The sequence below is a fragment of the Dermacentor silvarum genome, unplaced genomic scaffold (genome assembly GCF_013339745.2).
Source record: "Dermacentor silvarum isolate Dsil-2018 unplaced genomic scaffold, BIME_Dsil_1.4 Seq483, whole genome shotgun sequence".
Taxonomy (NCBI): Eukaryota; Metazoa; Arthropoda; class Arachnida; order Ixodida; family Ixodidae; genus Dermacentor; species Dermacentor silvarum.
Window position 1 is genome coordinate 128158 of NW_023606306.1, and position 26801 is coordinate 154958.

General features: G+C 44.9%; 1 protein-coding gene across 1 annotated transcript; it reads right to left on the bottom strand.

Annotated features, from left to right (window-relative positions):
- Positions 1-790: 790 nt before the first annotated feature.
- Positions 791-26383, bottom strand: LOC119435155 (cytochrome P450 6A1-like). Its single transcript, XM_037702087.2, has 4 exons — positions 26266-26383; positions 19235-19360; positions 11981-12218; positions 791-831 (listed from the first exon to the last, which is right to left on the bottom strand). The coding sequence occupies exons 1-4, from the start codon at positions 26335-26337 to the stop codon at positions 791-793; spliced, it is 477 nt and encodes a 158-aa protein (XP_037558015.1). The 5' UTR covers positions 26338-26383.
- Between the last annotated feature and the right edge of the window lie 418 nt (positions 26384-26801).

The window sequence follows — 26801 nt, forward strand, 5'->3', positions numbered from 1 at the left end:
CATCTGAAACCAAAAGCACGACGATCGGACAAATCCATGATTGTGCTAACCATGATTGGTGGGGGAACGATCGCAGCACCAGTCGAATTCCCTCTGGTAATTATCGCAAGAAACTATGGCCCAACCTATTGTTAAATTATGGCAGTCTTTGTCTCAAGGGTATACAGTATAAGCCTCATAAGAAATGATTCCAAGAATGCAACGCACGATGTCACAGTTCCTATCTCCAGGGACTATAGTTTCTGCCCCATTATTTTCTTTTATCTTTAGTTTGTCGGAAAGCTGCCCGTGCTGGTCATGGTCGTCTCTAAATTCACGGCCATGATATGAATCCGCCAATACGCGATCCTCGATACAACTGATGGCAGATTCGATGCCGTTATGTATAAGACCACAACTGAATGGCAGTCGCCGCTAATTTTTTTGCTTTACAGTGAGCGACATTCTGTTTGTCTTTGAAACGAAGGCGTTGCTAAACCACTGACGCTTTAATTAATGTGATTCCTGAGTTTTTCAATCCGGCAGCCAATTGATACGAATTCGGGTGGTTTTCTTGCTATCGGCACCGAACGCACCCGTTTCACAAGCAACTTAGCAGGCGGTTTGTGACCATACCACATAACAAGCTTTTCTGTCACGGGTCACCTTTCCCCTTCCCAATTTTTAACAAGAGGCGCAAAACAAGAGGTGTATCACAAACCGCTGGATTTTTACGACGGTATTGGATGATCTCTTCCGCCTTCTTGGTCATGTCTGCAATGGGGTTGGGCGTAAAGTAGGCTGAGGAGCTTCAAGGCAATTTCAAAAGCCAAGGCCAGTGGTAGCAGTTCTCTGAAACATGACATACAACATTTCTTGACGGCAACGTAATTCACGACATTAATGCTTCTTATGGACATTTAGTTAGGAAATTTGCAGGCGCAAGTTGGAATACGCTAGCGCAAGACAGGGGTAAATGGAGATCGCAGGGAGAGGCCTTCGTCCTGCAGTGGACATAAAATATAGGCTGATGATGATGATGATGATGAATGCTTCTTAAGGACATTTAGATTTATTTAAGATACTCCTGAAGCCAATGAAAGGCCTGTTAATCATATATGCGGCCTCCGCTTGGGCTCACACAATGGCAATATTCTAAAACATACTCCATGTCGCGAAAGCCGTTATTGGAGCTTATGCAAAACGTATTTCTGAGAGCAACACATACTGCATGACTTGGTCGCCTTCAGTACACAGTTTCTAACCCTAAATACGGCCGGTAGGCTTCTTTATTAATTTAGAAAGTATTATCAAGCCTACAATTTTTTTTTATTTTTAATTAGCATGCTTTGTCTACTTCAGGCACTTTGAGCCTATCTATCTATCTATCTATCTATCTATCTATCTATCTAGCCAGCCAGCCAGCTAGCTAGCTAGCTATCTAGCCTCTTACGCCGACACAGTGGCAAAAAAGTTTTCTACACTCCAAGAAAAATGCCGGGGAAAACAGGAGTAACTGACCTGCTTTCCTAAAAAGGGCGCTTTCGACCCTCAAAGGACTAACTGCAGGAGCGTGAGTGTCGTGTGCAAATTTTGGGGAGTAAGTGTTTAGTCCCTGGTCGAAAAGAGAGCAACGGCAGGACGAACGGCAACAGTTAGTCCCCATGCGCTTCACTATTTTCTTCTGTGTCGTGGAATGAGCGCCGAAAACGGTATTGTCTATAAATCATGAATATTTTGAAGCTCGCGCACTGTCTATTGAACTACATTCAAAGCAGCACTTTGTCTCTTCGTGAGAAATTGTGTGAAATTTAAAATCTAGAGTGCGAAGGAACCATGCAAGGTCATGTACATGCCATAAGCGAACGATACACACTAAACGCGCAAGTCATTGATGGACTGCCATGTTCTTGGTCAATAGTACCCAAGTTCCTTTCGTTCCAAGGAGATTAGAAACCTAAAAGAAGCGATATGTAGCTCAAACTGGGCACGCTAAGCGACAGGTAAGTTCGCCTTATCTGTCGTCTTGCGTGCCCCGTATGCGCTCGCTACACGTACGTACATCGCGTCTCATCGCGTAATCGGGCCGCTTTCTTTTTGCAGTCGCATGGTTGCAAGTACACGCAGCGTTCTCTCCCCGCATAGCATACACAAAATGCCGAGTCTCTTGCATTGCCACATCTGCATTTCGATGCTTAACCTTGTCTCAGTATGCTGTCTCGCCAAGCGAGCTGCCGTGGTGTATATGGGTCGGGTACCTGACTTGTGAGCGCGAGGACGTTAGTTCGAGTCCTACTTTGGAGCGCTTTTTTCTTTGCCACCTCAATAGCTTTTTTGTTATCAGCGTTTAAATGGCTAATTTCGTCAATTCCATCCTTGCTGAGCATCGGAAAAAATTACCGTTACTCCCTTGAGGGGCATCGGAAAAGAGCAACTGTTAGTCCCCTTCATGGAGTAACCACATGGGGAGTAACAGTTCATCCTCTCGCAGTTACTCCCCATTAGGACGAATGGTTGTGGAAGGTCAGTTACTCCCGAAAAGGACTAACCTCGATACCCCATTTCGTCCTTTTTTTCTTAGAGTGTACCAGCCTGGGCCGCTAGGTATGTGCTCGCGGTCATGATGCCGTCGTGGTCGTGCAGTCGTCGTCATTCAAGCTTTGTCATCCGACTCTCATCATGCCGGTGTCTTCAAGCCATCGTCTTCGTACACTCGTCGTCATCTCATTGTCTCATGTCTTCCTCGTCACTCTGCCGTCGTTGTACCATCGTCATCTAGTTTAGGAATCGTCATCTCATTGACGTCATGTCGTCGTCGTCATACCACCGTTATCGTTCCATCAATGTAATTTCTTTGTTATTCCAACGTCGTCACTATTTTGGCGCCATACAGCAGTAGTCGTCATGCCGCCATGCTGATGGGCAACCTAGGCAAGCGAGTTCCTTAGCAAAGCGGGACGATACCTCCTCATGTGCCTACGTAGACGAAGCAACGGAAGTCTCAGAGTGACCACAACGTACGCTACATAAACGTGACTGCAGAAATAGTGTGTCGCTACGTAACTCGAACGCTAATCCAACTACCATCGACAGTCTTCTGCCGTAATTTGTTTCTGAAAATTTATTTCCCGTTGTAGTCCGCACTCATTTCGACTCCGTGGAGTTGTAGAGCATGCACCCAAAGCACGGCACACTGGGCGTGTTTTCTTATCTTCTTCTATTTTTTTGCATTACACCCTAGCCATCTAAATACAGGCGCTATGACCGGGAATCGAAACCAAAGTGCCGCCGTTTTATTAATTACCGAGTTCGTTCTTGCACCTTTACCGCATTGTTTCCACGCTGTTCAAAGTACGTTCAACGCCAGCTGCTTCGTTCATTTCGCGCAAAAGAGCAGCTTGGATCGATACCGCAGAAGGCGATTCTGCGGACGCCATTTTCGCGAAGGACGAAGCACTATCCACGAGGAAGCCCTCTGCGGCGCTGTGGTTGTGCTGACTGTTGCACATATAAATTTCGCCATTGTCAAATCAATCGTTTGTACATTTTAAACGTAAATGATCTATATATGGCAGTGTTGGAACGATTTATTTTGTTCTTTGAAAGTTTTCACTTGAGGAAGGGGAGAGCTCCATTTTCAGTATCAAAAACTTGAATAATGATTTTACTAGAAAAGTAGAAAAATTCGCGCAACAAGGCCGCAGCTACGACCGGCTGAGATGCTTCCAAGTAAACAGCTGCCGAGGAAACCACTTGTCGAGGCCATTTAGCCACGCAACGTGTTCCGAACTATGGCACTAAATCTCGCTGGTCAATGTTGCAGACGGTGTACAGCGTTTCAGAGGCCAGGACAGTCGGTCTCGGGCCGAATCCCGGCTGTGGCGGTCGCACACACACACACACACACACACACACACACACACACACACACACACACACACACACATATATATATATATATATATATATATAATATATATATATATGGTGTGCAATTTCATTGTGTACTCATTGGTGTACAATTTCCAATGAGCTGAAAAGTGTCAATGAGAAAATTGTAGAGCAACATGAAAAACTTTTGATACACGATTTCTTTTGCTCAATCGGTGCTACTTAAAAGTGTTTTTCCGAGCGTGAAAGAAGGTCGCAAATACACGCAAGCGAGATGGAGAGCGAGAGAGGAAAGGCGGGGAGGTTGACCAATAGAGAGTTTCCGGTTTGCTACCCTACACTGAGGTGGGGGATGTAGGGGTTGGAAAGCGTGCAAAGAGAGAGAGAGAGAAAAAAAAAATAAAAAAACACAGGCATAGGTAACAGAAAAGGCGTTCCGATCGCAGACGTTCACACAGGCCTGTCGATTTCAGGAAGCGCAGGAGCGCTTGCACGGCCTTCTGATGCCATGTTGCGTCGCGTCGATGTTGCAGAATTCTTTCTTCCAAAAAAGGCGGGTCGTCCAAATGGTTCAGCATGACGGAAAGCGATTGTCTCTGCACACTGTATTGTGGGCCCTGAAAAGAACATGACGAATGATTTCCGCGTCCTCACAATTGCCACACGCTGCGCTGTCGGCCATCTCTATATGCGGAACGCGTAGGCATTGGTAAACGCGACGCCCAACCATAGCCTACACAGAAAGGTCGTGTCTCTTCCGGGAACTCTTGGTGGAAGTCGATGGCTTAGTTAAGGTTAGATCCAAGGTGTATAATTGGGCGTGCAAAAAATGTGGTTTATTCCACTCTGATAAAGTGCACTGGCGTGCAATAGGCGGATCATCCTTGCACCATCTGTCCTAGACAGCGGGATCGATAGGCGGTTGTCTTCTTCATGAGATGAACGAGCTGCTTCATCGGCACGTTCATTGCCAATGATTCAACAGTGACTTGGTAGCCACTGAAAGATGATTCCATGTCCTTTCTCAGTCATGTGGTGCATGGCCCCTGTGATTTCGAACACCAACTGTTTCTGCGGACCGGCCATAAGGCTGGCAATGAACTCTGCAGTACCGTCTTCGAGTGGCTTAAAACAGACCATTTGTGTGGTGGCTCGTCATTAATGAAGTGTAGTGCGGCTCTAAGCGCTGCGAGTTCTACTGCCGTCGACGTTGTCAAGTGGGATGTTTTCATCTTGATAGTGGTGGCTTCTTCTGGAATGACGATAGGTGTAGTAGAGCTGTTCTGCAAGATGGAGCCGTCGGTGTATCATCATCATCAGCCTATATTTTATGTCCACTGCAGGACGGAGGCCTCTCCCTGCGATCTCCAATTACCCCTGTCTTGCGCTAGCGTATTCCAACTTGCGCCTGCAAATTTCCTAACTTCATCATCCCATCTGGTTTTCTGCCGACCTCGACTGCGCTTCCTTCTCTTGGTATCCATTCTGTAACCCTAATGGTCCACCGGTTATCCATCCTACGCATTACATGGCCTGCCCAGCTCCATTTCTTCCGCTTAATGTCAACTAGAATATCGGCTATCCCCGTTTGTTCTCTGATCCACACCGCTCTCGTCCTGTCTCTTAACGTTAGTCCTAAGATTTTTCGTTCCATCGCTCTTTGTGCGGTCCTTAACTTGTTCTCGAGCTTCTTTGTTAACCTCCAAGTCGGTGTATATGTGGGTGTAATTCCGATACTTTTCATATAATAGGAGTAAGGTAAGCTGTTTAAGAGCCGGCGATGACATATCTACTTTTTTCCCGGACGCCAGGTATTGTCAGGTTGATGGTTGGCTGAATGAGGCACCAAGGAGGTGTGGAAGGTCTTGCGGCAGGTGTGAAGCAAGATGGTATAACCTCACGATGTGCGGATACCATTCAGCAGAACGATGCGCGTGGTCTCTCCAGAGGTACACAGGCTAGATGGTGGCAAGGAGTCCGTGCAAGTTGCCTTACGTGCACTCTTAGTGCTTCAACGGCGATGTGGGTCTTGATGATGCAATAGTTGCCGCCGTTGACGCACTTCGAGGAAGATTTAGACAACTCTGGAGCGCCTGGGCCTGCACACTTTGTATAGTACGTAGGCTTGTATTACTTTACTTACGTTAATCAATGCTGGCAAGCTGTGCCGCAAGAAGCCGAGAAAAATTACTCTATATAGTCGAAGCATAGCGCTTGTCAACATTCCCCAGGTCTTTCCAGCGAAGAACTTCAAAAGGTGACAGATGCCTGTCAACCGCTTTTTCATGGACACTACATGGGGGCTCCATGAGATGTCCCTGTCAATAATGGCACCCAAGAATTTGCATGACCGTGCAATTGGTATCATCTACCCATTGATTATTACACTGTAGTGCGTCATAGGCTTACGCGTAAATGCCACAAGTGCACATTTATCAGATGAAATCTCCAGGCCTTGATTTCGGAGGTAGTATGTAGTCTGAGTGGCAGCATTTGTAACCTGGCGCGCATCTGTAAGCTTGTCACTCCGGACGCCCAAATGCATATGTCGTCCGCGTACATTGATAATTTAACTGCGCTTGGAAGGTGATCAAAGAGACCAATCAACGTAAGGTTAAACAACGTAGGGTTCAGTACGCCACCGTGGGGACGCCACAGTAGGTGTAATGTAAAGAAATGCGGCCGTCCTCGGTGCGCACAAAGAAAGATCGCATAGAAAGATAGATAGCTATGTATCCATCGGAACATCCGACCACCGCGGCGAGGGTGGCTTCATGTGTAACGTTGTCACACGCCCCTTTGACGTCGAGGAGAACAAAGAAGCGCACAGACGTTTACACCCTTTTTCTTGCTGAACGTAGGTAACCTGGTCGACGACAATATCAATCGACGAGCGGCCATGTCGGAATCCTGCCATGGCATGTGGGTAGGCGTTGTGGTATTCCAAGTACCACTCCAGGCGTCCGAGGATCATCTTCTCCATCACTTTCCCACACAGCTCGCCAATGCAATCGGACGATATGATGAAAGCTCCAACGGATACTTTCCACGTTTCAGTAACGTAACAACGCGACTAGCCTTCCAGCTGGGGGGAATTGTGCCAGCTCACCAGGACTCATTATAGATTTCAAGAAAAACACTCCTCGCTCGCTTATCCAGATGACAGAGAGCTCTGTAAGAAATTTCGTCAGGTCCAGGTGATTACGTGCGTCTGTAGAAAGCTAGCGTCGCCTTCAGTTTATGGATTGAAAATTGTATATCCATGCCGGGTCATGTGGTGGCGGGAAGCTGATGGAACGTGATAAGTTGTTGGAAGCTGTGAGTTGCCCGGATAGTCTGGCACATAAGTCTTCTGCGATATCAATATCGCCTGTCTTATCAATATGTCCTGTCTTCTTCTGCCACCGTCCGCGTCTTCTCGCGCTTATACAAGGAATATGGTGCCGTACCAACTTGCCCAACTATCCATCCTTTCGCAGTATATCAATATCTGGTCGTTGTTGGAAGAAGACCAGAGCCTTGAATAGAGACTGCTGTACGGGTGGTGTCCTGAGCCCTCGCACCGTCCTCCATAAGTGCGATAGGGGCTTGCGAGGGTCTAGTGATTCAAGAAAACAGTCCAGCTTGTGATTCTAGCTTATCTAACCAGCGCTGGATTCTATTGTAGGCGTCTCGTAGTCCGTAGATCGTCCATTGAATTCGTGCATTGGTATCTACGTTCGGCACGTCACCGGATTGCTCGAAGCCGCTATAATTCTATATCAAATTCAGTGAATTTCGAAGACCACATTAGAGTACGCGAACTGTCTTGCACTGTGCTCTTGAATATGTCTTCCAAATTATAATAAATTACCTTGACATTGGTCTTCTACACAGACTAGAATTTGGGCTAGTCCACTCTTCGGATGGTACCACTTGACATCAAAGAGGACAGTCCTCTGATCTTGACATACGTGAAAATATGGTCACTCTCGCGTGTTTCAATGTCCGTAAACCATCCTGTACACCTGACGACACTTCGTGAGACGAAGGCCAAGTCAAGACAGCTGCTGTATGTGGAGCCGCGTAAAATGTAGTACTGCCGTCATTTAAAACCCAGAGTTCGCTGTTGGAGGCGAATGATAACAATGCTCTGCCATTCACGTTGATTTTTGTACTTCCACAGATTGCATGATGAGTGTTGAAGTCCCCGATGATAATCCATGGATCAGGAGACGTTGACAGGATGTCTCGTAATCTTTTAGAGTCAAATATACTTGATGGTGATAGGTACGCACCCACAACAGTGACGGTAAGTTTTCTTCTTTACTATTAAGCATACGTATTGGTTATCGTCATGAGGTGGCACATGCTGAAGAATGTAAGTGAGGTCACGGCGAATAAACAGCATAACGCTGCTTTTTTTCCCACTACTTGATGACATAAATGATTCATAGCCGGATAGCCTGATGGAGTTTATAAGTTCGGCTCGCAAATGATGATGATGGGAAACCTGTTGACACACATGAACTGTCAGAAATCAGCGATGCGCGTTCGGATTTCTAGGGCATTTCACTGGAAGATTGCTGCTTTTCGGACCTCCTCCCGAAGAGATAGTTGCTGGTGAGCCATGATTTACTCAAGGGCTGCCAGCGCCGGACTTTGTGTGCCCAGTACTTGCAGTGTACTTTTGAATGACGCTGTGTGCATGTTGTTCAGCAACACGCGAATGACACATTCATAAGTCGCAGTAGAGATACCACTTGCTGATCTGTATGTCGCACCTCATCCGATGGAGCAGCTTGCTGTACTAGATGCGGCACTTGATGTTCCACTATAGGGCGTGTACTTGGAAGCGGGGGCCGTTCATTTGTAGGGAGACGTTTCGTAGTTTTCGGCAGTCCAGCGTCAGCGTTTGCTGCGCTGGGAACTGCAGGTGACCTTGTTATTTGAAGAGGTGACGCATTTTTCGAAGCTGTCAGTCTTACGTGAGGACCATCGGCGGCGGCGGCGTCTACGTCACACTGTTTCAGCGGCCTCCTTGTGGGTTGAACTGTCGCTAATGATTTGTTTGAGCAAAGAACATTCCTTCCTAATCTTCGAGCAGTCTTTCGAAGAAGCACTGTGAGCGGCTTGACAGTTAGGGCACTTCAAAACAGTCACACAACAGTTTTGTTCTGAGTGGGGCTCGGCGCACTTCCACTCTGCCAACAACCGCGCTCGTCGCTCGCTCGCACCGTCTCTTATCTCCACACGGCTCTGACCTTATGCACCGCGTGCATTCGCCGCTGAGTTTCCGTTGAAGCGATAGACCGCACGTACCTTCGCCGCTGCGGCGTATCCGCTTGCTGCCAGAGTTTTGACGGTCGTTGTCTGCAGTCATTCAGTGTGATATATTCATGTTTGTTTGTGCGCGCTCACACCACGCTTGTTCATTCAGTTAGTAATAGTCAGGCCACATTTTCCAACGCACGCTACACATGCAATGCTGCCCGGATCGGCAGTGCAGCGCTAGAGGTGTGTCCCTTCGCACGCGCTGTCCACGGGAAGCGCTTCTCATCAACACCACCGTTTCACACGCGCCTTCTCGTCGTCATCGAGTCTCTCTTCATGTCGGTCTACTTACGCCGCAGCACACCTGCTTACTTAATCAGCTCATGTTTACTACAATTCATATTGCTACCAAAGCCGCTCACCTTACTTCGTATGACATTGCTGTGTTGCTATCGCATTCATTGCTTCTCCCTTAGGGCGAAACTGTGACATTTTTTAGGGTGAACGAACTTGACACCGAAGATGTATTGACGATCCTTCCCTTGGCTTTACGGTGCAAGACAGATTCAAATCCGTCTTGCGATGACTTGTCAGCCGATGCGGAGTACAGCTCAGTGTCCTCGCGGTCACTAGATGTATTTTCGCGCTTCCTCGAAGCGTTTCCCGTTGATGAACCGGGACCGGACGGGGCCTCGGAATTTTGCACTTCCATCACCGCGAGATGTGGGGCGGGAGGACCCACAAAACCATTGAAAACTGCAGAAAATCAGAAAGACGGGCAGGTTGTGTTCCACAAAACAAGCACCCAATACACGCAAAGTGCCACGAGTGGCCAGTCGCGCGCAATTTAGCGTGTATTTGCGGGCCTCTTTCAATCTCGGAAAAGCTGTTTGATATATCACGTATTGAGCAGCAGAAAGCTGCAGTATCGGGAGTTTTTAATGTTGCTCTACAATTTTCTCATTGACACTTTGCATCTAATTATATTATTGGAGAAGTTGTAAATAATTAGGACTAATTATGTAATTAGTCGAAATTCTACAAATGAGCGGAGTATCTCCAAGCGACGGCAATAATATCACCTTGATTTTGTCTAGCTACATGGCATTTGCATATTTTTAAATCTTGGTGCATGATAATTAGGACACCCTGCATATATATATATATATATATATATATATATTCATGACTGAAATATTCACAAGTTTATCAACAAAAAATACTATACTCCGGTCAACTTTCTGTGGCAATGAAGGGAAAGCTGCGGGCGCGTGGCAGCTGCTTATGTGTTACCGCGCCAAGTAGTCCGGCAGCGTTTGAGAGTGCTTTTGGTTGCTCGGAACAGACGCTGAATCGGCGCAGCTTCCACGGCAGCGGCTGTGCGTTTGCGCAGACGCGGAACGGGAAAAGCCACAAGATAAGCAAACTTTTACGCTCAGTGGTGTGTTCTGTCTATTTAACTGTTGCGAATAAGGTGTTTATGTTTTCTCTTCTCCAGCCTAAACTAGCGTGGATTTAAACGCGGGACTCTCTTCAGAAGTGCTCCCACTTGTGGGCGTTTTGCCTCCGTAGCATTCCTTCAATGCCACAGAAAGTTGTCCGCGAGTATAGTTTACTAGCGTTTCGCCTGGTGGCCCGGCCTTCATCAGAGTGAACGGGACTACAAAACACGTTCGTTTCCAAAGTGTCGGAAAAAGAAGAAGCCCATGGGAAGGTTATGTGGCTCCAAACAAAGTGCTATTATAACTTTACCTTTATTATTATTATCTTTAGTAAATATCATAAGAAGCCAACAAACCATGACACCAAGGACAACATAGGGGAAATTACTTGTACTTACTGAATGAATTAAAGAATTGATAAATTAATGCAAATGAAAATAGGTGAAAAAACAAAATCTAACCTTTATTAATCGTTGCTTTCCGTCTCAGGTTGCACGCATTATTAAATTTTAATCATATTTCATTGCACAAATGAACTGTCACATGTACCTCTTAATCTGGTGCAACTCTTGCATCGGTGAAGTTCAGTTTCGCAGAATGCTCAAATCTACTACTCTATGATCTTAGCGCTCTGTCAGCGATACGTTGCAGTTTTTATATACAGCAGGAAGTTTATGCACAAATAATCCTGGCATGGTAGAGTTTCCGGTACACACACTTGTTTTACGCATAAAGAGTAAATTAACCGCACCTGACTGTTTGTGACGTCCACAACGCATGGCGATCGCAGCGGCTGCTTTGCAACGAGTTACAAAATCACATACGCACGCAAGGAAGTAACAAACAAATAATCCGCCGTGGTCGCGTAGTGGCTTTGGTGTTGGGCTACTAAGCACGAGGTCGCGGGATGAAATCCCGACCACAGCGGTCGCATTTCAATGGGGGCGAAATGCGAAAACACCCGTGTACTTAAATTTAGGTGCACGTTAAAGAACCCCAGGTGGTGCAAATTATTCCGGCGTCCCCCCTACGGCGTGCCTTATAATCAGGTCATGGTTTTAGCACGTAAAACCCCATAATCTATTCAGGAAACAAGCAAATAAAAAACTTGCAACACCTGGTCACTGTACACAATGAAATTTTATCAGTAGGCCTTTTATGAACCATTTCGGCAAAATAAAAATAATGCACAATCACAGTGGGCATCAGCATGCAGAATCTCTCATTTCTTTCATTTCTTTACTACCGTTCGACTCATCTTTGCATGTGGCTTTCTCTGAACATCTTACTTTTTGAAGCTTAGCTCTTTACTGCGGTTTACGATTGAGAGTGACGTAAGATTTGCTCCATGTGAAAGCTGCAGTGCATTCCAGAGCACCTGACAATGAGATTCGATTAACTTGGGCGTCACTTACGGCCAAGGTTATAAAGGAATCCAGAGTTGAGGTTCGGTAGGATGGCGAGGGCATTCTTAAAGAGCGGGTATTCGGGATTCCGTTGTACATTTGTGTCTATACCATACGCCGCCTTGCCGATGACGTCGAAGGTCAACCTCTCGCAAAGGCTGTTTATGTCCGCCTCGACACCCTTGTCAGCGTGCTCACCTAAGACATCGATAAACTGCTGCTGGGCGTGCAGCAGCGAGGGCATCACCTGCGGGCAGAAAATGGTGGGTATTACCTGTGCGTCAGTCGTAACTTGGGTTATTAGTGCAATGTCCAGAGCTGGCCACCCACATGTAGAATAGCCACCTTGAACACCATGGTCGGTGATGGCACGTGGCTAAGACAAATATCGATGTGCATAATTATAGATACCCATCCTGAATTCAAGTTAAACAAGACCTTTCACTTGAGCCATTAATTACTCGTTGTATCATTGCTCTTTTAAAAGCATTCCACAAATTTAGTCACTCCAGTATGACATCCACTGTACACCTTAATCTCACTTATCGAACTTCACGCTGACTGCATAACAACTTTAGTTTATCTCACGTGTAAGTTGATACTGAAGCATTTAACTTATCGACTCTTACACGATCTAACCATTTGTAGAATGACCTTCTGGATAACATTGTATCATAGCGAGACCATGCAAAGTTCTGCGATTATGTAAAAAAATATATATGCTCTAAAATCTGATGTTTTGCACTTGCCACATTCACCATCGCCCTTGCCCATAGCGCTGTTGCCGATATGTCCATGGTTCTTCTTTTTTACGGGCAAGCGATCATTTCAATTGTTTTAGAGCGAAGCTGTTGGCCTCTACTTGGTGGGGATTTTTCCTTGGCTCGTTCTGTGCTCGCTCAAAAACATTACCACCACCTAGCGGCCACGGCCACTCAGACAGATATCAAACAGCAAGCTGGAACAGGGCTTTGTCTTTTATTTCCCGCGTAGCACAATTATGTATTCTCGTATATTCGAATTACAATCCGAAGCTGCCATGTCTGCGGTTTGTGTGTAAGTCATACTTTACGAATTCTCTGACGCATTTTACTTTGAGAAACTCAATTAGTTAATTAGGGCACTTGCGTTCGGCGGAGTGCCTAGGAGAATGAGGATGTATGCTGCACCTCCGCACACGTGCGTGCGCGCGTAACATACGCAGGTACACATGTATCTGTCCGTGATGCGTGGGCGCTCTGCGGCAGCGCGCGCTGCCACCGTAATCGACATTAGGGCAAACACTTGCTATCCAAACACAGTACAACAGGCAAACACTGTTTATACACAGTACCGCCATCTAGCGGCCGTGGCCACTCAGACAGACCTCAAATGGCAGCTGGCAGACTGCTTTGTATTTGAGTTCCCGCTTAACAGAAATTTGTTTTCTCGTACATTAGAATTAAATTCCGAAGCTGCAGGTTGGGTGTAAGTAGTACTTTACCAATTGTCTAACGTAATTTACTTCGTAAAATTCTGTTAGTTCAATAAGACCCTTGCGCTTTGCGGAGTGCCTCAAGAATGAGGATGTATGCTGCACTACGGCACACGTGCGTGCGCGCCTGATGTAGGTCGTGTGGGTGGTGGGTATTTGTCTAACATCGGGAACAGCTTCGCTGTAAATCCACGTTCACAGGGTGGAAAGGAAGCGTTTTTTTTTCTCCGTTGCGCTGTTTCCTTTAAGCTAAAATTGCATTTTGGTTCATTTTTTCATTTAAATATTTGTTTTATAGCTATATGATTATAGACGTGTTTCGTGAGACGCATTTCCAGGCGCATTTCTGCTATCGCCGTCGTTGTGAGGTTCCCTATAAAGTCTACGACCGCGCTCCGTGTGCTCTTTGTGCGTGTGAAAACGTGCGATGGTGAATTGGCTGCTCGCGCCCGCCAGGCAGCAAGGCTCCAGGGGGAGGGTAGGAAGTGGGGATGACGCGTACCACGCCGCGCGCTCCCGCACGGGCGGCTGTATCTTGAAAGCCATCTGCTGCGGGGGCAGAGTCCTTCCTCCCTCAGCTGTGTTTTGGCGGCTTAGTTCGCGTTGGTGTCGAGCAGCGGGACGAAGGTCAATTCGCTCGCTGCTGCTGCCGTGCTTACTCACTACAATGTTTTGACAGCGAGTTTCCGTGGTCATCGAGTGAGATGCATTCATGTTTGCTTGTGTGGGCGTGACACCATGCTTGTTAAATTAGTATGCCTATCTTCACAAGTTTATGCGGCTGATAAAACTATTATCCTTACGTCGTACAGCTTTCCATAGTCCGCTATCGCAATAGATGCTTCGATTTTCGGGGCGAAACTGCGTTTTTTTTTTCAATTTTGAATGCTATTGCTATTTCCTTGGTATTTCCTTGGTCTCTTGTCAAGTTCTTGGGTTCCTTCGCATATTTTTGCACTAATAGACGTTTTACTTTGTTAAGCTGCTCATGTATTTTGATCTTTAGGTATGTATTTACTGTACTGCCCCCCTTGCACAATGCTCACAAGGGCTCTACAAGGTCATCATCTTAATCATCAGCCTATATTTATGTCCACTGCAGAACGAACGCATTCCCTGCGATCTCCAATTACCCCTGTCTTGCGCTAGCTGATTCCCATTTGTGCCAGCAAATTTCTAACTTCTTCAACTCACCTAGTTTTCTGGCGTCCTCGACTGCACTTCCTTCTCTTGGTAATTCTGTAACTCTAATGCTCCACCGGTTATCCATCTACGCATTACATGGCCTGCCAGCTCCACTTTTCCCGCTTATTGTGAACTAGAATATCAGCTATCCCCGTTTGTTCTCTAATCCGCACCGCTCTCTTCCTGTCTCTTAACGTTAGGCCTAACATTTTTCGTTCCATCGCTCTTTGCGCGGTCCTTAACTTGTTCTCGAGCTTCTTTGTTAACCTCCAAGTTTCTGCCCCATATGTTAGCGCCGGTAGAATGCAATGATTGCACACTTTTCTTTACAACGACAGTGAGAAGTTCCGAGTCAGGATTTGGCAATGCCTGCTGTATGCACACCAACCCAATTTTATTCTTTTGTAAATTTCTTTCTCATGATCAGGGCCCCCTGTGGTAATTGACCTAGATAAACGTACTCCTTCACAGACTCTAGAGGCAGACTGGCACCCGCCGTGGTTGCTCAGTGGCTATGGTGTTGGGCTGCTGAGCACGAGGTCGCGGGATCGAATCCCGGCCACGGCGGCCTCATTTCGATGGTGGCGAAATGCGAAAACACCCGTGTACTTAGATTTAGGAGCACGTTAAAGAACCCCAGGTGGTCCAAATTTCCGGAGTCCCCCACTACGGCATGCCTCATAATCAGATCGGGGTTTTGGCACGTCAAACCCCATAATTAATTTTTATTTTTGAGGCTGACTGGCGATAATTATTAGGTAATTATAATAAATATCAGCATCGCCAGAAAGAATTTCGCAGATCGGTGCCGTATCAGACTGAAGCAACACCCTGCCTCGACAACGCTGCAGTGTCACATTTCCCCGCCATGTCCAGCGTAATTATTTTTAATGTGTTTTACTTCGAGCGTGAGAAATAGGCAAATAACCACGCAATTACACGCCCTCGTGCCGCGACCTAAACGATCCCAAAAGTAATTTGAAAGAATTTACTGTGCTCCAAGCCTCCCCCGACAACCAGCCAGAAGTGACAAGCAGTTGGTCTTAGTGTTGGCTTCTGCTAATGGCGATTGTTTTTCCAATGTGACGATCGCAGCCTACGCGCTGAGCAGCGTCATGGAATCGCGATGGAGTGCTTGGGATGCCAGAAAAAAAATTTTTATTCGAAAACAAACAAAACCTCAAAAGATTGAAAAAGCACTGGCGACCCATCGACCGAGTTGTCACGGTACAATGCGCGACCGTAGCGCCGAAAGTTCTGTTGGCTGCCGAAAGTTAGCTGCCGAAAGTAATGTTGACGTGCATCAACGACCGTAGCCACCTTTGTTGCATGCGAGCCGTAACCGAGGTGGTTGCCCAGTGAGGCAATGATAGGAGTTAGTTCCTTCAAATCACACTTGAAGTGAAGGTACAAGATCTACAATAAGTGCACAACAATAATAATGCAAACAGTTCGCTCACGACATTGCTTTTTCAGTAGGGCGAGGTTTTCGTACTGACGTCATTTGCACGAATTTTTCTGAAGATTCTGGAACCGTAGTTATTCTTACCTACTCTAAAGTATAATTTAGAGTAATGAAACCTTATTGCTTTCGTTTACGATATTGTACTAAGTGTTCGCAGCATGTGAACCTGAACGCCACATGTTACTCATTCCTTACAGTGTCCGCTGCGGTCACTGAAGGGTTGGTCCTTGGCTGATTATTGTTTTGAACTTAAGTGAATGACTTAGCTCCGTATCATGTGTTCCAGCAATCGGGCCTTAGATTGATGAGTAAGTTTATTAGGAAATAAATCAATTTAGTGAGAATACCCAGCACCTTATTCATTCGTTGCTTTAATTGGAGCTTCACGCGCTGTGTCAAAGAAATTATAATGAATTTAGCGAAACTGCTGCTATGTTATTGCGAGCACAGTACCTCCATCATCAAAAATATTTTTTTTTCAATGGTTTACAGGAAATCGCGGGTTTCCAACCCAAATGTGGGAATATTGCCTTTAAACCAATTAATCGTGACCTGAACAAATATGTAGCGCTTGCGCTTGAGCATCAAAAGAACTCGGATGCAAGGGGTGCAGTACGTTACTTTATGCCCCCCCCCCAGAAACTAAGAAAGAGATGCAAACAATAGGAATTTATCACTAACGGTGCAACGACTGTTGCTCCACAAGTTGCGTGACGTTGCCAAAATAGAAGCAGTTCTAAAGTGCGCTGATTTATTCCATTTTCGCTATGGTGACGGTTTCTCGCCTTCTTCTATTATGTTCCTCAAGCTTAACCGCACTTTCCGGAAACCGGGAAATAAAAGCATGAAAATATTAAGCAGCATAACCAATTCCTCATCTCGTTTATCATGGAAAACCTGCATAAATTTCGCTAAACTCTTTTGCACGCACAGTTGCCAGGCCGGATACTAAGGTCCGGTTAAGGTCCGGATACTTTGAAATAGCTCCTTTCCACAAGGACAGCCACTTTAGTATCACAACCGGAAGGATTCGTTCATCTCATGTTAAGTGAAATTCTTATATCCACACCGTTATTTTTTAATATTAAGTTTTACGTGCGAAAAGCATATGATTATAATGGACGCTGTATTGGGGGACTCCGAAATAATTTTGAACATCTGGGGTTCTTGAAATCCGCCTAAAGCACGGAACACGGGCGTTATTGCACTTCAGGTTCATCGAAATGTGGCCGCCGCGACCGGGATTTCCTCCCGCGACCTCGTGTTTGGCAGCGCAACGCCAAAGCGACTACGTCACCACGGCGGGTAGCCACACTGGTTGCTGCTCCATCTAGTAACTTATGATTGTTTTACGTCATCGTCCGTGGTATAGTTCACTGCATGTGGTGTTGCGCTGGTGAAATCTAGATCGCCTGTTTGATCCATTCCGATGGGGGCAGAATGCAAAAAAAAACACTCATGTAATTAGATTTAGGTACACGTTAAAGAACTCCAGGTTGTCAAAAGAATACTGTAGTGCCCAACTATACGGCGTGCCTCATATTATATCGTGTCTTGAGCATGTAAAACCCAAGATTTTAATTATTTTGTGGCACTTTACTTCTTTTCGATTACGCTTCCTTAGTTTTAACTTTCAATACTTCTTTTTTTGTTCATATGTTGTATCAGGCACACACCTTTGTTGTTTCCTTTCTCTTCGTTTAACACAATGCTACAGCTGCTTCATAGCTGACCTCTAATTTCGGATACAATAATTCAAAACAAATTTAAAAATTTATTTATTTTTTCTTTGTACAAATACTCCTAAAGACCCTCGCAACCGAGGGTATTACATGGGGGGGGGGGGGTATACAGGGAATATAAGAAATACAACGACAAAAGGAACACATGTGACACTATACTAACAAGTGAGAATTTCGTTATACAGTCATAACACTGTACAACACTATACAAATTAATAACACCTATACAACCTTCAAACAAAATGTATTCAAATAAACAGCAAGAATCATCATAGAATTATAAGGAATAAAACAAAATCCCAATGCACATATAGATAACATTTTACACAAGGATTACGCTTTAGTACTGGCAGACATTAGATTTCAAAATTGATCATGATCTGTGGTAGTAGCAACACGTGGAGGCAAAGCGTTCCAGTTATAGTGCGTGGAACAAATGAATGTGCGTAGTTAAATTAACGACATGACAAGCGATTGACTTTGAAAGGATGGTCGCGTTGAGTGAGTGATGATACAATTTATGAAAAAGTGATAAACGTGGAATTTTACGGCGGAAAGATAGTTCTTCAAAGCCAGCACGTTTCTTCAATGCTGTGATGCTGGTATGAAGTGAATAATCAGAGTAGATGAAACGAACAGCGCGGTTCTGCAGTGATTCAATGCTATTTATTAAATATGCTTGATTGGGTTCCCAAATTGCCGAAGCATATTCGATTTTAGGTCGCATTAGAGTGGTATAAGCACGTGATAGGAGGTGGAAGGAGCATGGTTCAAGTTGTGTTTTAAAAGACCCAATGACCGATTAACGGATGCAACAGTAAGGTTAATATGATGGTTCCATGTTAAGTCGGAGTGAATGTGAACACAAAGGTACTACGTATAAGTGGTTACCATATCAACTGGATTTTATTTAAGGTATATGCGGTTAGAATACGGGTCTTACGGTTAGTGAAAGACATAGATTTTGTTTTAGAAAGGTTAAGCTGCCTGAGCCAGGTAGAGCACCATGCTGTTACGGAGTCAAGGTCATGCTGTAGGGCAAGGCGATCATCATTAGGATAAATTTTATGGTAAATTACACAATCGTCAACGAGAAGTTTGATTTCGGTCAGATTTGGAATAAAATTTACTTTAAGAAAGTGATCGAACAACGAAATCGGTTTTGCAATGTCATTTGTCTATCCTGCTCATTATATGACATCCTCTTCTCACTTTTAAATTTGACGTTCGGCAATGCCTGTTGAGGACTACATTTCTCCTTGAAACTCAGATTAACTTGAAGGGCAATGTTGAATGATTTGTGTATATATTTAAACAATATTATGCTGTATGACTAAAAACAACAAAACAAACGAACGTTAGCCGCTCTAAAAAAAGCAGAGAGCGCACTCCCATACCGCTTTTAGCTTGGCGGTAGTGAAGAAAGGCGACATGCTTGCCCGCGAGGTCCTCCACGTCTCGCCCTTGGAGAGCACAATGTACCTCGAGAAGACGGGGTCCATCTCGTAGATGTGCATCATGCGCTGAGGCAAAACGAATAACACGACGTTGGTTGCATGTTATTTATGCTGTAAATGCATGTGTTTGGAAAATACAACCATTATTGAGGTTTAAAAGGGTGCTGAACCACCGCTCAAACTAGGTGAAAAAACGCATTCCGCGGATAGCCTACGCGGCCGGGAACATCTCAGCCGCTCATTTTGCACTCTTGCGCGGCGCGTAGGGTTCAGAAGCGGAGCGCGGAGTCACCTTATTCTCAAACGCTTCCAGTTACTTTTTTGCTTCAATGCATAAAACAGCGTTTTTTTAAGAAGTAACTGGAACGCCAGTGGACGCCTTGAAAATTATCTCGAAACTGGTGCAGTTCTGAGAATCCGTTCCAAGTGGATACGCTTTGCGAACTCATCGGTTATAATTCGTAGATTCAAATATCTGCCGTACAGTAATTAATTATACCATTTATCAGCGTAATTCTTGCAAATCAGTTCTGCCGAATCCCGCAAGGTGGAAGAAGTATCATAAAAGGAAAAGTTTGTTATCCACCCGAATGTAGCATGAATCGCAATTATGTTATTATTTAGTCATGCATTTTTATTTCTCGTAGAAATAATGGCCGCCTCTTCGAATAATTGAGATCAAGGGTTAGAATTGCGCAATCTGCCACAGGCATTTTTTTTTAATTTTTGACCTTCTAAAAAAATAATACCCGGTAAAGCGTTCAGCGTCTATACTCCATCTCAGAAGTTGTTCGCAGCACGGTGGAAGCTGCAAGACTCTTTACCCAATAGGTAGGCCGAATGCCCCTCGTTGTGTTCGAGATGTGTTCATCCGCGCCGCGCCGTTCGGTCAGGCTTCTGAATTCGTGGCATACGACGTGCATGCGCAAAGTTCTCAACACGTCACGTATCGCTGTAATGTATCACGCACCGAGCAGCAACAAAACTTTCTACTGTCGCAATTACTGAAACAGTTACGCCCGGAACTGTTTCTGCTGGGCAAGGATATTGCCTCTGTACACCTTGGACCTTCGGCAGTACTGCAAAGGAGTTGTGAGAAGGAGTCGAGCGCCATGCTGCGGCGGAACCTTTCCACAACCTACCTACATCTCCCCTCTTGCTTCTTAACTCTCTTTACTCTTCCCCTCTCCCCCACCCCTTGATGCTGAACCGTGCTTCCTTATGGGTATCGGAAGGTAGCATCATCGTCCTTTCTGTGTACCACTGTATATAGTCGAGCGCTAGTGCGCACTTACTGCGGTCTGCAGCATGCGTATCGTATTGAGCTTCGTTTTGAGTTCTACAAAGTGAACAATGTGGATTTGCCTACAATCCGTGCAGGACAAAGCCGGTCCCCACGTCGTAGTACTGTCAGGCTGGAGCACGCGAACTTGCATTCCAACCCTACATGTAATGCATTTGACAATAGCATATGACACTAGCGCGCGGCCACACGTAGCTGCGTCTGTTGCGTAGCGTAAATACCGTGGCCGCCGCTGGGTGCCGCTACGAGGCTGCTCGCCGCAACGCCGTAAGCGGGGTACTCTGTCGCCCGCCGCGGTCCTCGGAGGACGTTGAGGGCGAATGGGGAAGGTAAATACTGCGCTCGGAGCAATTACGCTCGCACTAAGTCTTTTTGAAAATTTATTTCTGTTACGCATTCTTAAGAACAGCATACATATTCATGTGGTGTCCTTGAGGCTTCGAAGAAATGTACTTCAGGGCCCCTTTAAACGAGTGATTTCGCATTCCTAAAGCAAGGCACTGTAGGGCTGGTTCCACTAAAGTAGGTGCCAACAGAGACAAGCTACCTTCTGCTGCTTTCTCCACCGATAAGTTATTCACAACATCACTCTCGCATATAGCATCCACTCTACCACTACAACATACTTGTGCGCAATGCTATCTTGAAATGACTTAGCATTGTGCTGTAGACCGCTTATTCGGCTCAACTCGACATTGTGCCCCGTGTTTTAGCAAAAAAAAAAAACAAGCATGCTCTCCGTAGACTGCACTAAGACAGAAATGAAATGGAGGCTCGGATTGGACGCATTCTTCTGAGGAACGTGAGCTGCTAATATTAAAGCCAGTAGAGGTTCAAGGGCCCTATGCGCCTATTTCTCAGCCATCGCTATAATATTCGTGCCTAATGGTTCGAGCATGTGGCAACGGCTTTTAAAAAAAGTTCCGATGAAAGAAGATGACGTCCTTTACACTGCTTCCTCACAGGACTTCAGATGTTACCGCCACAAAATTGACGTGACGGCTTTACGAGACTCTGGATACTCTGGGACATCTTCACTGAAATGTAGTTGTTATTTCCTGTTACACATTCCGTGCTTATATCTGGCTTATCAGCCTATCCTTGCCTTCAAAATGAAATCAAATTAAAGCAAATTCGTTTCACATCCAATGCATGATGTATGCGGCACAGACGTATTTGGCTTGACCGGGGTCTGCGCCCTTTTCAAAATTGTCTAAAAGTAAAGAAAACAAGAATTAGCAACCGCAATCAGACATTGTTAGATAGCATTGTACAGTGGCATGAGGGGAATCTAAATATACGCAATGAAAAATGGTGGTTCGAGCATTGTAATACAGGGGCAATCATCATTGTTGCAGAACTGTAGGGAATGAAGTAAGTAATCAGAAACCAAATGAATTTAACAAGGACGGTAAGGAGTGGGAGAGTAGCTCTGTTCCATAATATATGCATGCGGGGGTATGAACGAGGTCGCATTATGACGAGTGTTGTATTTTTTTATGTTCTTGCATAAACTGGATAGGTGCTCAATGTAAGGTACCGTTCCAGGAGTAATTCATTGAATAACAAGTTACGGGACAAACTTGAAGTTTCTTTCAAAGGGGTTCAGTGTGTGCGTCATAGGCCGACTTGCTAATAGCATGCACATCCTTTTTCTGTAGTAGAGAAAGTTTAGTAATGTTTGACCCTGTAGTGTTTCCCCAGACAAGGTGACAGTAGTTTAGGTGTGAAAGAAAGAGAGAGTTATATACTAATAATTTGACGGGAGTGGGTAGAGAAGAGCGTACGTTCGAAAGGGCACCCACGACGCCTGCAAGTTTACCGCTGAGCATATCAATATAATACAATATAATGTTTATTCCAGGTTAAATCTCCATAAAAAATGACGCCAATGCATTCACTGAGGAGGTTACATCCACAGTTGAGTTTCCATAGTTATACGGTCAGTAATATTAGCCCTAGAATTTTAGGCTGAACTAGAATGGCTTTCGTTTTGTTCGGGTTAATGGTTAATGAGTTTCCTTGACACCGTGTATTAAGCTTATTTATTGCTGAATTTGCGCAACTAACCAGTTCACTACAGCTAGCAGACCTAATTAATAAGGTGGTATCGTCGGCATAAATATATTTAGCCGCTGAATTAATGCTTGTTATGTCGTTAATATAAACATTAAATAATAGCGGCCCGAGAATGCTCCCCTGAGGCGCCCCACTTGTTACTAATTTAAGATCTGGTGTATGATTTCCTATTACAACCACTTTACATTGGTACTCTGATAGCTCTTTATTATACTTAAAAATTGGCCTCTAACCCCATGGGTTTCCTGTGAGTGTTTCATAGATAATACGATCGAAGGCCTTGGAGAAGTCTATGAACACCCCTAGTGTTAATAACTTTGTTCATATGCGTTAAGTATGAACTCTTTTTTAGGCTAAGAGTGCCTGTTCCGTCGAACGTCCTTTCGTGAAGCCAAATTGATCGTCGGTAATGATGTGAAGTTTTTCACAACACGAAAGCATTCTAACGTTAATCAATTTTTCAATACATTAGAAAAGACCGGTAGGATCGATATAGGTCTGTAATTGAATAATAGGTTCTTATAACCATCTTTAAAATAACAGTAACTTTCGCTACTTGTAGTGTTTTCTGAAATGTACCATTTAAAAAAGCGAGGTTAAAACATGCTGTAATACCGGGGGAGATAATATATGACATACATAGCAGGGCTAATTTGCAAGCCATCAATATCAGTGCTTCTACTTTTCCGAAAATTTATCAATGACTTATCTCCTGAGCACTGGTGGGTGTTAGAAATGCACTGACAGGATTATTAGATGTAAGATGGCCTAAGCTAGCAGGATGATGAGGGCTGTTAATAAGAGAAGTGAAGTAATCATTAAACGAATTTGCTAATAATGAACCTGACATTGGTGTGCCATTTAGATTTATTTGATGAGACTGCTGCGCATTCCGCTTTACTCTCCCTAGCGCACCATTTAGCCTTTGCCAGACGTGTCGTACGTTTCATTATCTGTGGATAAATATATTATGCATATAATTCTTTTTAGCCTCTCTGAGGGCATGTGTTAATTTGTTTATGAAAGATTTAAAATTTGAAAGTCATTTACATCTCTTGTTTGCAAAAATTTCTATACAGTCTATCTTTTTGTGTTATTTGAGATAGAAGGCTCTTTGTGATCCAAGTTTTCGTACTTTTCTGTTGCGTGTTTCGTTTATCGGAAAATGTTTGATGTAAGTGGATTTAAAACAGATGCGAAAAGCAGTTATAGGCCAAACAAGGTTCAATCTCATTGTATATTTCCGACTAGTCTATGTTCAGCTCATCGCTTCAAAATTGGTCTAGTGAAATCGGATTGATATGCTGAAATGAGATTGGCTTCTTTATTGGATAAGCGACATGGTTATGTGGGTCAGTGGTAAGAAAGATTGGGAAGTGATCACTGATGTGTACGCCAATTACGCCCGAAAGCAAACTGGAAGTGGGGTTGTTTGTGATAAAAAGGTCGAGCAACGTCTCATTGTTATTTGGACACGAGTGGGCTCAATTATGGGTTATTTGAAGCATTTGACTCTAACACCATTAGGAATCACGCTTTGTCGGTGATGCGTGTAGTAAGTTTATGTTCTATCACCCTCTATAGCTAGCTTTGATCCAGTTTCGGTATTGCCCATACTAAAAAATTTTCCGGGGATGCAAGGAATGCCGCTGTATTACCATTTCGGGGACGATATAAACAGAGAAAACGTTGTCACCGTTTGAGACCGTTAGGATTTCAATATCATCAGTCATTTCAGTAGTCAGGAACGATATTCAATTCCAATGAATTCCTTGCCGTGAGTAATACACCACCCCCTTTTTTCACTGCTAGGTTTAAGTAATGTGGTGTAACCAGCAGCTTAAGTACTTCGTAATAATTTTGGTACCAGGGGCACTATAACGTAAAATTATTCCAAACTGTTTCGATTACAATTTCTGCAATCAGCCTCCACGATTGGTCGAAACATTTTCGGGCCACTCCCAATTTCGCCTGTCTGTCACGCGACGTCACGAAAACCATGATAGCTCCCCATCTGATATAACGTGTACACACTGAATATGCATGATTAAACCTCACAAAAGAAAAATCATCATTCCCGATTCGACCCTTTTCACCATTAGCCCTGCTATTGGTCCAATGTTTTGACCAATAGCAGACTGCACCGTTCTGAAAGGAATATAAGATGGCTGCCCGCCGATCCCTCAGGCCCTCGCTAGTCGCACCTGCCGGTGAGCATGTATTTATTTGCGCATGATAAACCTTTATGCGTGGCAGAAAAACGTTTTCGAGCCCTTCGGCATGCATATGACATCTCTCTGCCATCTTCCTTGCTGAGGATCCGTTTTAGCGGCATTCTTATCCTTCTGTTACACGCCGCCGTGATTTCGACCAGCCATCGCAAGCTAAGTAAGGCGAAGCGGACCAATCGGAGAAGCCGGCACCACCCTCTTCATGCGGTTATCTATTTTCACTGTGCTGGCTCGGCCCCATCGAAACCCTCTCCACTAGAGCGCGCTCCTCGCCTCTGTCAGGCAATTAGATAAGAAAACCACTGAGTGTAGATAATGGTATTGGTTTTGAAAGCAACAAAGGTGACCTATAAACGAGGAGTGTTTGATTGGGTTGTTCAGACAACGCTGCGGGTCACCGCCCGATGCCTGCGTCAGTGGTTACGTAAATTTCACGTCAGGAGTTTGGAATCAAAACAGCTTCCAATAATTTTACATTATAGCGCCCCGTATCCACATCATATGTGAAGCTAAAACGTGAAAATAAAGCATGCAAGTCGTCTTCTTTGTTCCGCGCAGACTGTGCGTTTAGAAGAATAAAAGTTAAGCTAGACTTCATTGTTTTGTGTAATGCGCATACATCTCTCGGAGTTAGGAATTTACCCGCCTTGCCCATGTATGCCATTCCACTGTGATGCATCAGGCACTATTATAATACTGTAGAAGTGGAATTGATGCAGGTGTCCGCGTTTTTGGCAGGGCGTCGGAACTGGTAGAGGCGATGCGTTCACCTTTCGTTATTTGCATACTTTATATTCTTCACCGCGAGTACGCATAAAGGTCGATGCCTTGTTTTCTTCCTGTAGTATAAAGGGCAGCCGTATACGTATATTTTTCTACTCTCTGCATCAGCACTTGTCGACGTGAGTTGAGTGAACTCAAATTTATATTATTCGGGTTCTGTAATGCGAGTCTATTGTATGGACTGTGGGCATAACACATTAACCAGAGGATCTGGTGATTGCTTTTTCTTTTGTTCCCGCCTAACAAGGAAACTTCCGAACACACTCATTAAATTGAATTACGTACTGCATGTGATCATTCGAAGTTCAAGACTTGTTTATTATGCTCCTTTTGTTAAATTTTGCGTATCCTTCACATGCACGTAAAAACTGTCATCTCTCATACATTTTGGTCTTTCTTTCATTACGCTGGTGCAAGAAAATGTCACACTGACCTAGCCATTTACTACTACTAACTACTGTACTGGCCGACCTCCCCCACCTGCTGAAAGAACGTGTCATGCAATTGAAGGCAGGCAATACAGCAAAACAAAATTCCGCTCGATGCATGGTATAAGTAGAAACGCATGTACTCACCCCGCGACCTTGAAACTTGCTGAACTCCTTGAAGAAGACTTCGTTTATAATTTCCGGGTCTTTTACTACCATGAACGGGGTATCACCTAGAAAAAATCTAGTCGGAGAAGCAGAATCTTAGCTCCTCGGAGTGGTCATGTTTGATAAAAAGGAAAGGCTGGAGTGCAAGAGCAGAATGGAAGCACCACCCAAATTGGGGAGAAGAGAAGCAAAATTCATCGACGGATTACGATACTCCCCAATGGGAAATTGGAGCGCAGCTCTATACGCTTTATACGCTCTATACGCTTTATTATATGTAGCTCTATATGCTTTATTTCGCCATATATTGGCTGGCCTGGACAATCTCTCTCGTGCGGCACGTTGCAAATGGAGCGAAGTGTGGCTCGACGGCATCGCTCATCGGAAGATCGCAAGAGGAAGCGCGTGGGTGGACGCGTGGCCGCGATTCAGAGCAGCCGCCGCAGACAACCTCCGCTCATGCAGCGCTTTGTTTCCATGCATAAGACGCGCGCTACACTGGCGCTATCTCGTAG

Excerpts from the sequence above, each read along its gene's own strand:
- LOC119435155 (XM_037702087.2), bottom strand. The coding sequence starts at position 26,337 with ATGGTAGTAAAAGACCCGGAAATTATAAACGAAGTCTTCTTCAAGGAG. Across the intron at positions 12,219-19,234 it reads CTACCGCCAAGCTAAAAGCG|GTGATGCCCTCGCTGCTGCA; the intron begins GTATGGGAGTGC and ends TTCTGCCCGCAG. Across the intron at positions 832-11,980 it reads ATTCCTTTATAACCTTGGCC|AGAACTGCTACCACTGGCCT; the intron begins GTAAGTGACGCC and ends GTCATGTTTCAG.